Below are 16278 nucleotides of genomic sequence, written 5' to 3'. Positions count from 1 at the left end.
TGAAGAACAGTGCAAAGGCAACTCCTCATGAAGACTGATGCAAGTGTGCATGTGAACACATACACATGCAAAACAAAAAAAAAGTGCTGAGCAAGATATTTCTATTGGGTTGGGTTGCAAGCCAAGACAACACATGCAAAAGCATAGCATGCATCTTTGGATGATCCTTTTCTTCAGGGAAACTGGGACTGTAGCTGCCCTGCAGCTGTAAACAGGCAGAGCGAAGCAGGAAATGAGCAGAAGCATCTTCCTGCCCTAATGAAGGTATTTCCAAGCACAGGGGGCATCTAGCTCAGACTAGAGGTATTCTCAAAGAATAAGGACATCTTGAACTCGGGCTGTCTGTGAATCTCAATTGCCCTTGTGGCATTTGAGGAAAGTTTCTGGGCCATGTTGGCTTAAAGGACAGATGGGGACATGCTGGCACTCACAGTGCCAGCACCTGGGTCTGCATTAAAGTGCAGCAGAGAGTTGAGTTTCCTTACTATGACATGCTCCAAGTTTCATCAAGTATAACAAGATGAGCAGTCAGTAGTTTTGGACTCAGAGGTCTGAACCCACAAACAAAACCTGCATTGATGGTTTCAATTTAGTTAGGGAACTAAGACAGCATCAGATCTGTGTTCTGCAGTGGAAACTCCAGAACAGGGTGGAGAGGATAACTATGAGGGTAAAGGGTGGAGGATGTATGCAAGAGCAGAAGACACAGTAAGAAATATACCAGTGATCGGGCAAACCATAACTTGTTATGGTCAGCTGGATAATCTGTGTGCTGAGTATAGATCCCTCATAGTGTAACACAGGCTACACATCAACAGCAGAACTGTTACAGAAGTCCCCCATCTCTTGTTCTGGAAAATATGCCCTAAATCAACAAGTGTGTTTAACATGACTGAGTTCTCTAAGAGAGCACTGAAGAGACGGACAGCCCTTTGGAGCATAACAACAGAAAGGAAAATTTCTAAAATCATGTACCCAAAGCAGGAAGTGGAGGAAGTGTTTTCTTGAGCTACATCATCAGGTAATATAGTACACATGTATTATGTGAGGTGAAAACTGGCTTTATAAACTAGACATGATACAGAAGTACAGGCCCAGCTCCCAAATAATAAAGAACCAGCTTGAATAACAAGCTATGTAGAATTTAGATGCTCTTGATCTTGCTTTCTTTTCTCTTTTTTTTAATTTCTCACTCTTTTTTTTCAAAAGCAACTTCTTACTCAAGAGAAAACCTTTAAATTAAAATACAGCTTTTACTTGTGCTGCATCTTGTCTCTTACAGACAGCACTATGTGTAGGTTTACCCCCAATGTAGCCTTGGCTTGTCATTTTGTGAATGCTTCCCGTTTTTCCAGAAAGTGAGCTGTGCTCCTGTTATCCTTTTCTAGGCTGAAGCTACCTGCTCTCTTATACCCTGCTACAAGCTCCTGTCCCTGTTCTCTTCCATTGTAACAACAGGTCACACCTCATCACAGAGTACAGAGGTAGCTCCGTTTAAACACAATTACATTTGGCTGTCTTGCTGCACTGGGTTTGTGTGGCAAGGTTTTGGTAGGGGTGGGGCTACAGGGATGGCTTCTGTGAAAAGCTGTTGGAAACTTCCCCTATGTCTGATAGAGCCAATGCCAGCTGGCTCCAAGATGGACCTGCTGCTGGCCAAGGCCAAGCCCACCAGTGACAGTAGTAGCACCTCTGTGATAACGTATTGAAGAAGGGGGGAAAAAAAACTGTACAACTGCAGCCAGGAGAGAGAAGTGAGAATATGTGAGAGAAACAACTTTGCAGCCACCAGGGTCAGTGAAGAAGGAGGGAGAGAAGGTGCTCCAGGAGCCAAAGCAGAGGTTCCCCTGCAGCCTGTGTTGCAGACCATGGTGAGGCAGGCTGTGCCCCTGCAGCCCATGGAGGCTAGCAGTGGAGCAGATCTCCACCTGCAGCCCGGGGAGGACCCCACGCTGGAGCAGGTGGATGTGCCCGAAGGAGGCTGTGACCCTGTGGGAAGCCCACGCTGGAGCAGGCTCCTGACAGGACCTGTGGACCCGTGGAGAGAGGACCCCACGCTGGAGAAGGTTTGCTGGCAGGACTCGTGACCCTGTGGGGGACCCACGCTGGAGGAGACTGTTCCTGAAGGACTGCACCCCATGGGAGGGACCCACGCTGGAGCAGTTCGTGAAGAACTGCAGCCTGTGAGAAGGACTCATGTTGGAGAAGTTCATGCAGACTGTCGCCTGTGGGAGGGACCCTACGCTGGAGCAGGGGAAGAGTGTGAGGAGTCCTCCCCCTGAGGAGGAAGGAGCAGCAGAGACGATGTGTGATGAACTGACCGCAACCCCCATTCGCCATCCCCTGCACCACTCAGGGGGAGGAAGTAGAGAAATCGGGAGTAAAGTTGAGCCCGGAAAGAAGATAGGGGTGGCGGGAAGATGTTTTTAAGATTTATTTTTTACTTCTTATTATCTCATTCTGATTTGATTGGTAATAAATTAAACTAATTTTTCCCCAAGTTGAGTCTGTTTTACCTGTGACAGTAATTGGTGAATGTTCTCCCTGTCCTTAACTCGACCCATGAGCCTTTCATTATATTTTCTCTCCCCTGTCCAGCTGAGGAAGCGAGTGGTAGAACAGCTTTGGTGGGCACCTGGCATCCAGCCAGGGTCAACCCACCACACTTGCCATCATACCTTGGCCTCTTGCCTTCACTCATACCTCTCTCACCCATTCACTCCCACTGAAGTTTCTTAGCTTCCTTCTGCCCTAGTTACATAAGTTTACTGATGTATTTATTTATTTTTAGGTAATCCCTAACCAGTCCACTCTCTGCCCTAAATGACACAGTGAACATTCAAGTTCAAAGCACTACTCCTAGTTTTCATCTTCTAGTGTGAAAGGGACTAAGAAGGGCATATCAAAATGCTTGAAACCAACTGAAAATGTGCTATCTGCATTCAGGCCAAAAGAAGTAAAAACAGAGTGTTGTCTTTTCAGCCTGGTTTACAATAAATCAAGTTTGCATTACCCTAAAAAACAGTAATTATGAGAATAATGTCAAGCTAAGGGGAAAAATCTTAATGCTGAATGAATATATAACACACATATTTAAACATATGTAACCACATATACATTCAAATACAACTTATTAAAAATGTGACCCAAGGCAGAAACTGTAACTGTTTAGCCATTTTTAACCATAGTTTATCTTTTCTCAGGAAGCAAGTGAGCAAAAGTATTAAAGAATATATACAAGTCTTATGAATATATACAAGTCTTACAGATTCATCAAGTCTGGTTGCCAAAACCTTGTGAAGATCTACACAAGTTACATTTTAAGCAGAAAATTTCTCTGCTTTCTGATTTGCCCAAACTTACATACACTTTCCTTTAACTGAGATGAGAATTCTGTTCAAAATCAGAATAAAATGTGAAACAAACCTCCATACAGAGTTGTGCCTATTGTCTCTTTTCTCATAGGCATCACTTCCTTATCTGAATAGTAGTTTTTCACCGCAATTTTTATGGCATAACTTGAAAATGGCTGTAGGTTGTCTATGATGGCTATAGAACCCTGAAATTCCTGTAAATCAAAATCAGATAATAAACATGTATTCTTAGAAAAGAGAGTCATATGTCACAACAATCATCTGTCAATGAAATGAGTGTTAAAAAGTAATACAGTAGTGCTTTTGTATTCTAATACACTTTAGTGTTTCAGAAAGAATGTTAAAATGATAGTTTGGTAATAGGTCACTACAGAAAACACATATCAAAAAACAAGCTGAGGTGTAATTAGCATGGCTACAATACCACATTGTTCAGTGGATGATACTTAAATAGGAAATGGCAAAGTCAAAAAAAGGTAACAGAAGAAAAAATTACGAAGGCAAGTACAACTGCCTCGAAACACATCAAGGCAAGCCATATGGTTGCTGGACAGACTCAGGAGTTATTTAAACAGATTAATATCAACCACAACTGTTCTTTTTACAAGTAGAAAGTGAAGACACATTTCAAAAGGATTTTAGCAAAGACATATTAAAAAGTTGAGGAGTACTTGTACAAAGGAAACCTAAGGAATTTACCACTTAATAAATACCAAACAGAAAGGGGAATTACTGTTGAGGATGTAGAAGTGGAAAAACTCCCTGATAGAAAGTTACAGAATGGTTTATAAAATAACTAGAAGTGATATCACATTCTCTGTTTATATATGATATCATGTGCATTTTTGTTCAAAAATAGCCATACCAATGTTTTTTGTTGTAGATCAGACAAACAGTAGCTTGAGTTCCTGTGGTTGTTAGTCATTTGTCTGAGAAATACCAGATATGTTGGCGTAGGCTGCAATATGCTGGGGCATAGCTGCTGTGGTGTGACAGATGGCAAGCTTAACGTAAAACTGGTATTCGTCGTATCAAGGATAGTAGGTTTCTCGCTGTCTGGCAATAGAATCAGGCATCTTTTATCTAGGAAAGACATCAAAAAATTTAAACAAATGAATTACTGCTGACCAATTCAAACTTGCAAGGGATTCTACCACCATTCCTATGAGAAAGCATAACCACAAGGTATATTCTCTGTTTTCACAAACAGAAATAGAAAAAATTTCCACCTGAATGTACTTTATTTGATTACTTTCATGGACACAAAAATAATGGTCATCAAAGTAAAGTCTCATTTATCTTCGATAAGATACAGGTTTACTAAAGGTACAGATTTACTAAAGAATTTAGGCTCTTCTTTAAGGTATTTAGTACCTAAATACCTCGGAAATCCAAATCTTGGTGGCTGTGTTATCATGCAGTACACACTGATGAGTCCAAACTTGCTTGTCACAGGAAAGACAGATGTGCAGAATAGAGAGTAGCTTTCTATAGGGAGTCTATAGGGAAAAAACAGTAGAAAACTACTCTCTGACAGTAAACAAAGAGTAACAAAAGGAAAGTCCTCATCACTTGATGTACTTTTAAAAAGAAATTAAAAATACATTAAATGGACTTGCTGCCAAGAAGGAAAAGATTAAGGCACATGCATGGGGAATATTGTACAAGGACAAATGTTTGGCTTTGGTCCAGAACAACTGACCTCATTGTTGAGATCCTTTCTCCCTAAATGAGCAACTTTGTCACTCCTACCAAAGTCATATTCATGCATATAAGGGAAGGAGAATAAAAAAGTCTGTTCAACAGAAATAAACATAAGGTTGAATCTTTGTCAATTTTATAGCTACCTAGAGTAGTAAAACTCCTATGGGAAAAGTCCCAGATGGAATAAAAATTGAGTCCTTTTCAGAGTTAAAGTTTCTGTCAGGCAGTTCCATAGAAACGTGTTTACTCTGACAAGAAAATCCTTCACTACATATTCAGTCCCCTTCCTCCTAACCCTGAAGAGAAATCATTCTCTCACAGAATCTGTGACAGGACAGTAATTTTCACTGAGTACTTCTGATGTGTGAAATGATCAACTGACATCACATCTCTGGATGGCAATTAAATAGGTTAGAAAGAAAGGAAACTCTAGCAGTACTCCTTGCTCACATCACTAAAGCAATAAAAAGCATGTCAGTCAACCCAACTGGTCTTTGCAAACATCAGTTTTTCACATAGACACCATTTCCTTTCAGTACTGAGGAGAATAAAATATTTTTTTCTTATTTTAGAATGTTCATTTACTTTTACCTTAAACTTGTGTGCATAATCCTGTGCATCACCCTTCCCCCCTGTGCATCACCCTTCCCCCCACAAATGCCAAGGGTGTGTATTCCTCCAAATATATTTGCAGCAGTCAGTGAAAATAAGAAGAGCTCCATGGGGATCTCTGAGTGGAAATAATCTCTTTGGACTGAAATTTGGTTCTTCCTTTTCTGCACCAGCTAAGCCTGGGTCTTGTGCAGGAAACCCTATCCCTGCGGATAGGGATTGGTACATTCTGTATCAGGACCAAACCAGGCTCCTGCACCAATGCCAAGCCCACACAGATCTCATGGGAACAAACTTGCCCAAAGTGCTGGTAAGAATAGCCTGGGCACTGGTCAGAGCAGCTGCAGGCAGGAGTAACTCTACTGGCTGCCCAAAAGAATGTGAAATTCTTTTATTACAAAGAAGTCCATCCTGTTAAAATATTCTCTTGTATATTTGTCAGGTTTTTATGCAAAACTGAAGTTAAAGAATTATTTTGAATATATTCATCATGCTAATAGCTGTTCTAAACATCCCCATTTACAGAGATAATCCCTATAGGTACAATGAATCTCAACTTTCTATTAAAACTAATTTTTATTTCTTTCATTATCATTCAACAATGGTTTGTTTAAAATATTAGGAGTTCTAAGTGAAGCCTGGGCCTACTATAAAGTAAGCTGTAATTGCCTCTCAGGTAATTCTTTATAAATTATTTTAATAAGCAAAGTTCTTATCTCTTTGTCTTTGGAAGGGCAGACTTTTTTTTTCAGCTTTGCATACTTGTCAACAAAACCATAAATCTGTATCATAATAGGGATCATTATCAACCTCTTGCTATAACACATTGTGGACATGTTTGATATTTTTGTGTGCTTTAGGCATGGTTTGGTGTTAACATCCTGAGCCTTTGAAACATGAGCAATATTTATCATCATGACCTTCCATGTGATCCAACACAAGGCCAGTCCTTATATTCATCCTTTAAAAAATGTGTATAGTGAATTTTTTCCCTCTAGAAGATACCTGGATCCATAAAGCATACTTTATATTAATACACGTAGCATGATGTGCAACTCAAATACATGCTTTGGAATAAATTTGTAACATTTACAAAACAACAAAAATTCCCTCTACCTGGATACAATTGCGCTGCTGAGCTGTAGGCAAAGATTTTCAACTCATGATTTGCTCTCTTCTGAAGAAAGTGTCTTGTGCTTTCTTTATTTGCTAGCCAAATCTCAGTGTATTCCTTTGTTTCAGTGCTCCAGTATATAAATTTCTTATCTACAGTCAAGCTACCAATTTTCTTACCTGTAGAAAAACATTGTATAGTTAAGCTTCAGAATAAACCCTGAGCAGACAATTTTACAAAAGCAGATGTGTGCTTGTATTCACAGTGAATCAATATGGGTGAGTGTCTTGGTCATACCATATCTTCAAAGACCTCCCCTTGAAAAGAGATTTGTGATATTTTCCAATAGGTGTCATGAACCTGAGACACTTCGTTATTTCGGTTTATAAGTGTAGATTTGAAGGCTTTTTAATATCCATAATTATGAGAACTGCAATTCAATTAACAAACACCAGAAATAAAACACAAGAGCAAGAGTTGTCTGTAGAAACTCATCATTTTTACAAGATGAAAACCACAGTACTCTGCCATCTCCCAGGAACAATTAAGACACCTCCTCCAGTAACAGAACAGCTTTACCAGCACTCCTCCAGAACCAAGCTGAAAACTGAGCAATGAAGACTGTTGTCGTTAAAAGAAGTGCAACATAGATAAGTTGTCATACAAGACTCTACCTGCACAAAGTACCCTCTCCACATATTGAAGTCTGTAGTGTCACTTTCAGGCATAACTTAAGATGGTATTTTAACTTTTCATTGAGATAAATTGTAATAGGTGTATCTAATACAAAACTCTAGCAAAATAATATGTTAATACTATAAGTGAAATCTATTGACAAGTAGCATTTGAGGCTGTAGCATCTCCATTTGATTTACATCTTACTAGAATACATACTGTGCATCAGTAAATATCCTCACACTGCTTTTTTTCTTAGTTTGTATCAACAGGGTACACAGAACACAAGCATTTTGTCCATCTTGCATATAGATGAATCAATTTTATAAAGAAAGTGCTTTATGAACGCTATTTTGCTGAAATGAACATTGTTTGATGTAAGAGACAGCAAGAATCACAAACTACCTAGAAACATAACAGAGCATTCAGACCTTGAAAACTTGGTATTTTGGTAATTCTCCAGCAGTGGCAACCATCCACATCTGAGGCCCATATTTCGTCTCTTCCCCTGATAAAAAGCAGCTGGGGATTATTGGAGTCAGATGCATCTATACTCATAGGTCTTCCTAGCTCTGCTTCTGCCACATTACAGGTGCAGTAGTTCCTCATCTGTTCTTCCACTGATATATATCCCAAAATGTGGTGCATGGTGTTATTCAGAATATCATAATAAAATATGCAGCTGCCATAATCAAGCTCTTCCATCCAGTACAAGCGGCTATGAAATAAAATGCATTGCTTACAGTAGAAAAACTTCAATCTGAGCAATCTGCCCTAAATGCAGTCCTAAGTGACAACCTGTAAATCACAAACCTCCCAAATATTTAAAACAAAGTAACTACAGCAGCATACTTGTATAGTGATTCCAGGTGTTTAAAGGACATTTTTGAATAGAAGGTCACAATAACTGACTATTCTGGTTAGAACAGTTACTGTAAAAAATTGTTTTCTGGTGCTGACTTTCATTTGCATCACTTAAATAGAACCTGTCAATATTTAAGTATCATTTAAAACCTTTACTCAAACACAGACATGTTTTTGAAATGAGAAATGTCCAAGATCAACTAGCAGTATAAAAGTAGAACTACATACAGAAATTTCTGAGATTTACACAACACAAGAAACTTATATACTATAAAAAGTCCTTTTCGGTCCTTAGCAGTTGATGATTTCCTGAAAATCGTGTTTAAAATCCACTTTAAACAGTTATTAGTAATATATGCCTTACCTTAAGAAAGGATATGACAACAGAGATGATACAGTTGAATTACCTTTACCCAACTGTATATTCAAAGCTTTTAGAGATTTTATCTTGAGCTCAAGATCAATAACAAATATTTGAGTTTCATTCCATGGTGTTTTCAGAGCAACAAAGAGATGTCTTGCAATCCAGTCAACTGTGATGGCTGTGGCATTGTGAAGATATACATCTTTGAAAAACTTTAGAAAAAAATAAAACATTACTAAAACTGCTTGAAAGCAGAATTTTTCCACCTGATGCTAGGACATTATGAAATTATGTTTCCAAACTAATTTATACTTGGCAAGTACAAGTCAAAATATAAAGAGATGTCATGGAACAAAGATTCCAATTTTTTTATACAAATGAAAACTATTGTCTCACAAATATCAATTGTTGCTTCCATGTTGCTTCCATATGCTTGAAATCAAATTAAATTGCATTTGATACAAAAAATAAATTTCTTGTATTTAATAGTAAAAATTTTAAATTAAATATCTGTTGAAATATCTTATCAACAAAGCAGATGTCAGTAAAATCGTACATGTTTAATAGGACAACTTTACCAATGGCATACTCTGGTCTATTCTAATAGCTATTGATGACAAAAAGTTGAAGTCCAAATTTTATTATATTATACATATTTTTATTGTACTGCTAGAGAGGAAAATTATCCAGCCAAGCTCTTTCATATTACATCTCATACGAACTGACAGTCATTAAGAAAATTGTGTCTTTCCAGTTCTGTTTTTCCCACTGTATTTTGCCATTAAATGTGCTTTGTTCATCATGCTGCTTTTTTGCAGTTTCAAATGTGCATGTTTGACTTCTTCAGTAACATAATTAGCCCCAAAATAATTACAATAATGGCCACATATTCTCCTAGATTCTCTCAAGCAAGGGAATGAACAAAGGAATACCTGAAACTTTGAAGTAGTCTGTATATTCAGAAGAAAAAGAGAATCTTCTACCACATAGTACACTTTGCCATCATTAGCAGTATAACAGATGTCCTTTACATTTGTCTTTGCTGAAAGTTCCCATATGGTATGATTATTGTCTATGTCAGTAAGAAACAACTTGTTGGCAGAAACAGTTATAAGAGTTGGGACAGGGAAAAGATCTGGAAGGAAAAGAGCACAGCAGAATTTACAAAAAAACATTCTAGACAATAGCAGTCATTCAGAAGTAAAGCAAGTACAAGATAAAAGTAAACTATGGCCCTGCACAAATTATATTGGGTCCTGTGTCACAGCAAATAAATAAAATAATGAGGTGCCTTCTTGACATCACGTGCAAACTTCTAAGATTTTTTTTCAATGGCATTGTGGATGTTTACCTAACAAATTTAAGCCTAGTAAAAACAGATTTGCTCACTTAATTACCTTTAACAGCCCAACTAGAAATAGCCTATGATCCCTGGTTACCCTCACAGCCCAATTAGAAATATTCTATGATCTCTAGCAGTATGCAGATTACAGATCAAAACCTGCTGTTCCAGACTATCCTGGGGTTGCTTAGAAAAGATAATTTAACATAGTTTTAAGGAAAATCTTGAAATTCCTGAAATTGAATCTGATTATAAGAAATGTGTAAATCATTTCATGTTAGAAGCTGTAACTATTTCCTCTGTTGTTTCTACTGTAGGGTGAAACAAATTTCACACAAAGAGTCAAAGGCTATTTATCAGGTTACCAAATTCCTGTACTGTCGATTTCACCAGCTATTACACATAAACCATGAGATGGCATCTAATACCTGATGAATTCCTCTCTGCTATATCAGACAAAGGTCCTGGACCCACAGAGGTGAAGGCTTGCACCTGTGGGACAGGAGATTGTTATATATGTTAAGTAGCAGCATAAATGATTGCATTCACGAGCCTGTAGAGTCATAGTTAATGACAAAACCAGAACCAGATCCGCTGGCCGCTCAGCTAGGAATATATGCATGTGGTCTGTTTGACCTGAGGCTGTGCTGGTCAGTTCAAAGGCTATATTCAGGGTTGGACCATGGCTTTGAAGAGAATTTTAAGCAGTGGCCCAGAGAGTGGCAATTCATGCTGCATCTATTAATTAGAGTTCAAAGGACACCAGACAGTCTTATCTCCTTTCCCAGGCTGGAGCAATTCCTACTGTTGGTTGATGTTACAACCAAGATGGTGTTCTCCTCCATCAGTACCTGGTCTATTACATGCTCTCGTGCTTTTAACTTGTCTTTCAAGCACACGTTCTCTGTGTCCCAAACCTTGTATTGCAATGAAAACATGACCTCCTGACAAGTTTTAATATGGAAGTTTCTTTTTATGGAAGCCATGTGAATCCTTTCATTTCTCCAGCAGTGGAACTTCTCTTGGTCTGTGGCTCTGTTTTAATAGCCTGTCACCCCTCCACCAGCTCAGTCAAATCTGTGTTTAACTTGCAGCTTTTAGCAGTGGCTTTAGGAGATCTTTAGAGGTTTCTGTATAATATTGCAGCGTTATTTCCACCTTATTTAGTGAACAACACAATAAGTAGAAAGGTTAAGCCAGGTATCCAAGGGTGAGTCAGTGAAACAGCAGTTCCACTAGCAGAAACCACAAGTTCTTGCCCCAGGCTCAATACCGTCTCCTAGCAAACACATCAGGCTGCAGTGATAACATCTACCATCTAGCATGAGATAAGCTCAGTAATTTTTCATACCTGAAACCTTACTGTGAGGCTGGGAAGCACATCGCTGAGAGAAAAGAGCATCAGAGTGGGTTTAACATTGTTCACATTCCACTCCATGAAAGTGTCAGCAGTGCCACTCTGACTCAATAGTTGATAGTAAATCTTGAAGTGTGTTAATACTCCATTGCTCCTTTCAGGTCTGCCCCACCTGAACTCCACAAGGACTTTCTCATCACTTGCATGTAGTTTATTTTGTAACACATATATTCTAGGGTTTGTGGGGGCTGAAGGAACTGTATTAAAAAAAGATAAAAAACACAGAGCAAAGTACTCCTATTAAAACACAAACTCTACCTTGTAATTAACTTTTTTAGTTTTGAGCCTAAACTTTACAACCTCAGTGCTGACAGAAACAGATAGCAATTGGTGAGGTGTCAATTACAGAAGAATATCTAAAACTTCATGGTAATTTCTTTCTGTTTGTCATTGGTGTGCAGGTATCTGATTTTAACTTGCTTAGCAAAAAAAAGATATGTATAAACAGAGACAAATGCACTCCTGCACTCAGATTGGGACATGTCTATTTAGCCAAATCCTGCAGGTAACAATGGAGCTGCAAGAATTTTCACAACTAGAGTGTACTCTATCCTGTCTCCTATCCACTTCAAAATCTACCACAGCTCTTAAACTTTCTCAGAGCTCCAGTCACTCAACACTACATTTTAGCTGACTTAACTCTGACCTGCATGACAGCAAAAATAAACACTGAAGTAAAAGTTCATAATGTTTATTAAAAATTTAATAAGTGGTTAAGATATTACATGCAGCCTTTGATAGTCATTGTAATGGATCTCAGTTTCTCTTTCTTGCTCATAGTTTTAGGCACATGGTGGATATATTGTCGTGCACTTTCTGTTCCAAAATCTATTACTGCAATTTTGTGTATTTACGTGTGCAATAGATAATTGCCAGAGATACTCAGGAACATGTCCTTGCAACTCTGCCTACAGCTGACTAGCCCTGAAAGTTGATCATTCCTCTCCAGGGTTTCACTTGCTGAGATAGACCAGGTTCCAGTACCCATTATGGGTGAGGAATGGGATTTAAAATTCTAGTACCTCCTTCAGGAGCTCGAAGGGATACAGATGTTGTTGGTCCCTTGCCCCAGTATGTGTATGGAGTGACAGTAAAATCAAAGAATGCAAATGGTTCTAGCCAATCAACTCTGTAGGATGGCACTGTCAGGTTATGGGGATGGAGACACCGTTCACTCTCCAAAGACTGTAAATGAAATAAAACAGAATAAAATAAAACAAAACATTTTGTTTCCCTCTTAGAAAGACCTTCAATTTTCCAAAATTTCTCTCACCAAGCTGGTCAACTAAATCAAGACAGAGCTTCTCTTCCTGTGAGTGGTCGTTGTTTCACCAGCTCCTGTGGCACTGTAGCGATGCCCTTTGACTTTAAAGGAAAGCTTGCCAAATGTGCTAAAATTAAGTGTGGATGAAGGCTAGATTTCACATTCAGGCAAAGGCTGTCCCACTGACAGCTCCGAGGACACTTCCATCTCAGCATTACTGTGAAAGGCTTTCTCACACATCTTTGAGCACTGGGAGCTCCTCGCCTGGCACTTCACACCCCAGCAGTTAGCCCAGAGCTACTGCTAAGCCCTTGTTCATCCTGTGCTGGCCTCAGTGATGGTGAAACATGACAGCTTGCTTTATATTTACAGTTTAGTTTGGTTACTTGACCGATTTGTACATGCTGGAGAAGAAACTGTATTTCTGTTTAAAAATAGATACATCAGCAAGTAGATGCAGTAATACATATAGATAATAAGGAGGAATTGCATGAGTATCCTCACTTGTAGAGCTTTTGATCCCACGCAGTAAAAGACAGTTCCCCATTCCACATTTGTGGAGGGACTCCAAGTGATGTGAAAACTTGAAGAATTTCCTTTAATCCTGATGGAAGACTCTGGTACTGAATCTGGAATCACTTTTGGTGTAAAAGAAAAATTTCCTGCCCATAAAGAGAGGAAGAAATAATAATTATTTAAAGAATATGAGCAATAGGTAGACTTTTCAAACCTGACTTAAAACATTACAGTACTATGGAAAATCCTGTAAGATGTTTTTAGATAGAAACAATGAATAACACTACCATGTATTCTTTTTTAGCCATACCCATCAGTTTTTATAATTTTACATTATTCAGCTATATCCTGATATATTTATTAATAAGTTGTTGTTTTTATCTTTTGTCAAATGACTAAAGAATTTAGAAAATGAAGAATTAGAGGCTGACAGTGAATACCTTTATTGAGGGGTTTAGATAAAAAAAACAATGTACCTGGCAAAGGTTTAAGTGATGTGTGAACAAGGGTAAAGGCTGCAAACTCTGCTGGTTGTGAGAAGGGAATGCTAAGGCTCTGATTGACTTCCTGAGTTGTAATGAACTGAAGACTATTAATCCAGAACAAACGACCACTGTAGTATTCCAGTGCACCCTGAGATATCTCTGAAGTACTCCATGCTGTAAATTTTTTGACCATGGCATTACCACAACTGTGAAAACACATATGAAATTAGCAAACTGAAAACGCATGTGTAGAGAGAAAAAGGTTTATTCAATATTTGACACATCAATAAGTTTCTCATAATTCAAATTCTTAATAATCACATAGGAGGCAGGAAAATAATTCAAAAAATTTTCTTTAAGTTCTCTAAAGCGGAACACTTTTCAGTGTTGCAGGAGCACCTGAAAAAAAAAGCCTTCGTTCCCTTGATTTCAATTAGAAAACAGTTACAAAATGTCTTAATATTCTGATGCATCGATGTACAAAATTGAGTATTTTGAAAAATCAGCCAACCTTCTCTCAGCAATTCCACTGAAACAGTGGAGTCTCCTTCACAGCATGAGATTCATTCTACTTCATTAGAGCAGGTCCCTAGATGAATTTGACTCCTCTAGTTTTCACGATAACCTTCCATTATTTATTAAACTCTATTAATATTTTCCTCCACCAGGATCACTGGTGATTTAATCTGGTTTGTTACTTCGATGTCAAAACTTACAGGCCTTTTTTGGTCCCAATTTATCTTCTGGGTAAGATATTAAATATGTTGTAAAAGGCATCATTTTGTCATCTCAGAAATGTCTTTCAGCTTAGACACATGCTATCCAAAACAAATTTGGAAAAGCTCTGACACACCATCAGGTCCATTAGGATGGATTGCTTCTAATATCTCTATTCTGGCATGCCAGGGACAATGATTTATGGGGGCCAATTGGTTCACAATGGAGCTGCATGTTCTAGCTAAAACTAATCAACATATTTTAATTCTTTAAATATTTACCATTAATCATAGCAAGTCTAAAATCAGACAGAAAATTCAGCTGATTCCACTCAAAGCCAGCCTACAACATTAGGAGCACATGTAAATACAGATACTGTTCAATTAAATTCAAGAAGTTTAATCTGATGCTTGGGGGGAAAAAAAAAAAAAAAAAAGCACTTTCCATATGAAAAGGAGCAAAACCATAGTTTCATGAGCTACCACTTATCATACACTTGGCACTTACAGAACAAATTAGCATTTTTCTCAATGTCTTAGTATATATTCAAGCTGACCCATCAATATGGTTTGGTTTTGTTTTGTTTTTTTAAACTTTGTCTTTCAGGAATAATGCAGCTGTTTCATGCCCAGGATGATCAAGAGGAAAGCCTGCTGAGTACTGATTGCTCAGGTGAGAAGGTGGTGTCAGTTCAAGTCCTAAGCTCCATGCAAGATGAACAAGTTACAGCTCTAGGCACTTGAAAACTGTCAGGTGTTGTAAATGCCAAGATAAAATAGACAATAAATTATGATTATTTCCCAAAGCTAAGTCTAAAAATTGATGAGCATGACCTCAGTTCAGTTAGGCTTCCATACTGTGTTTCTCCCACTGTAAAACCATGTTAACAACCATTTCAACATGTGGTTTGCCATTAGCTAGCTGTGATCATTAGTTCTTCTTTTTGTTTATTGTTAAATTAGTAATTAATGTGCCCAGCACTGAACAAAATTTGCTTTTAAAGTATCACAAAAACTAAAAAATACAGACTCTTTTACCTCAGCTACACAGTTACTTACCCTTCTTTGAAAAGAGAAACTCTGTATAGATTTAGGCATAGACTATCTTGCACAAGCCAGTATAGAAAACCATACGTGAGATCCAAAGTTAAACCAACCACCTAAGGAAAAAAAAGGTCCAAATGACAATTTGAACACACCTTCACTTCTGAGGTAAAAGCCCTCAGGCATAACTGTTGTCTAGGCAGCATCATGAGTAGCTCCTTATTGGCAAAAATAACATTACTACCATGAATGTTTATTCTAACACAAAAAGAAGTAGCACTAGAAAATAATCAGGTCCTAGGTGGCCACCTATTTATAGCAGCTGATGATTTTCTAGATAGCATTTTATGAACACCTGTCACAGTGTTCATCCCTGGAGTATCTGAGTACTTCACATATGATGGCAAGAGTGTATCAAGTGTTTAGCAGAATTACCTATCAAAATTTCCAGAACACCTCTGGTATTTTAACATACTTTGTCTGAAACAGGTGGTTGCTATCCAGTCTGAAAGTCAGAATCACCTTTTGAAAGAATATTTCAGATCTTTTGTCTTTGTTTTCTAGCTTTGATTTTATGTATACAATGTTTAATGTATTGCATTATTTATGGAAAATGCATACAAAATTTTTATTTACATATTTGGTTAAATGGGAAATTCAAATATTTATATTTTGGTAAATCATTTCTTATGAAATAAAGAATTGGGGTGGAAATGAAACAATCTTTCTGTTCATTACTTCAATATTTCATCTTCATTTAAGCTAGGTGCAAGATTTTCTGTTTATT

General features: G+C 37.9%; 1 protein-coding gene across 1 annotated transcript in view; it reads right to left on the bottom strand.

Moving 5' to 3' along the window:
- Positions 1–16278, bottom strand: part of ROS1 (ROS proto-oncogene 1, receptor tyrosine kinase) — a 77314-nt gene that overhangs the window by 35934 nt on the left and 25102 nt on the right. The window contains exons 18-29 of the mRNA XM_074819270.1: positions 15507–15607; positions 13723–13937; positions 13235–13392; positions 12489–12651; positions 11401–11663; positions 10478–10541; positions 9640–9842; positions 8708–8919; positions 7911–8197; positions 6807–6983; positions 4240–4457; positions 3427–3568 (exon numbers count right to left, since the gene is read on the bottom strand). Of these exons, the coding sequence (XP_074675371.1) occupies positions 3427–3568; positions 4240–4457; positions 6807–6983; positions 7911–8197; positions 8708–8919; positions 9640–9842; positions 10478–10541; positions 11401–11663; positions 12489–12651; positions 13235–13392; positions 13723–13937; positions 15507–15607 (2203 nt within the window). The remainder of the gene's footprint in view (positions 1–3426; positions 3569–4239; positions 4458–6806; positions 6984–7910; positions 8198–8707; positions 8920–9639; positions 9843–10477; positions 10542–11400; positions 11664–12488; positions 12652–13234; positions 13393–13722; positions 13938–15506; positions 15608–16278) is intronic.

The sequence above is a fragment of the Strix aluco genome, chromosome 3 (assembly GCF_031877795.1).
Source record: "Strix aluco isolate bStrAlu1 chromosome 3, bStrAlu1.hap1, whole genome shotgun sequence".
Lineage (NCBI taxonomy): Eukaryota > Metazoa > Chordata > Aves > Strigiformes > Strigidae > Strix > Strix aluco.
Note: the sequence above shows the minus strand (reverse complement) of the source record. Positions and strands in the feature narration are given on the sequence as shown.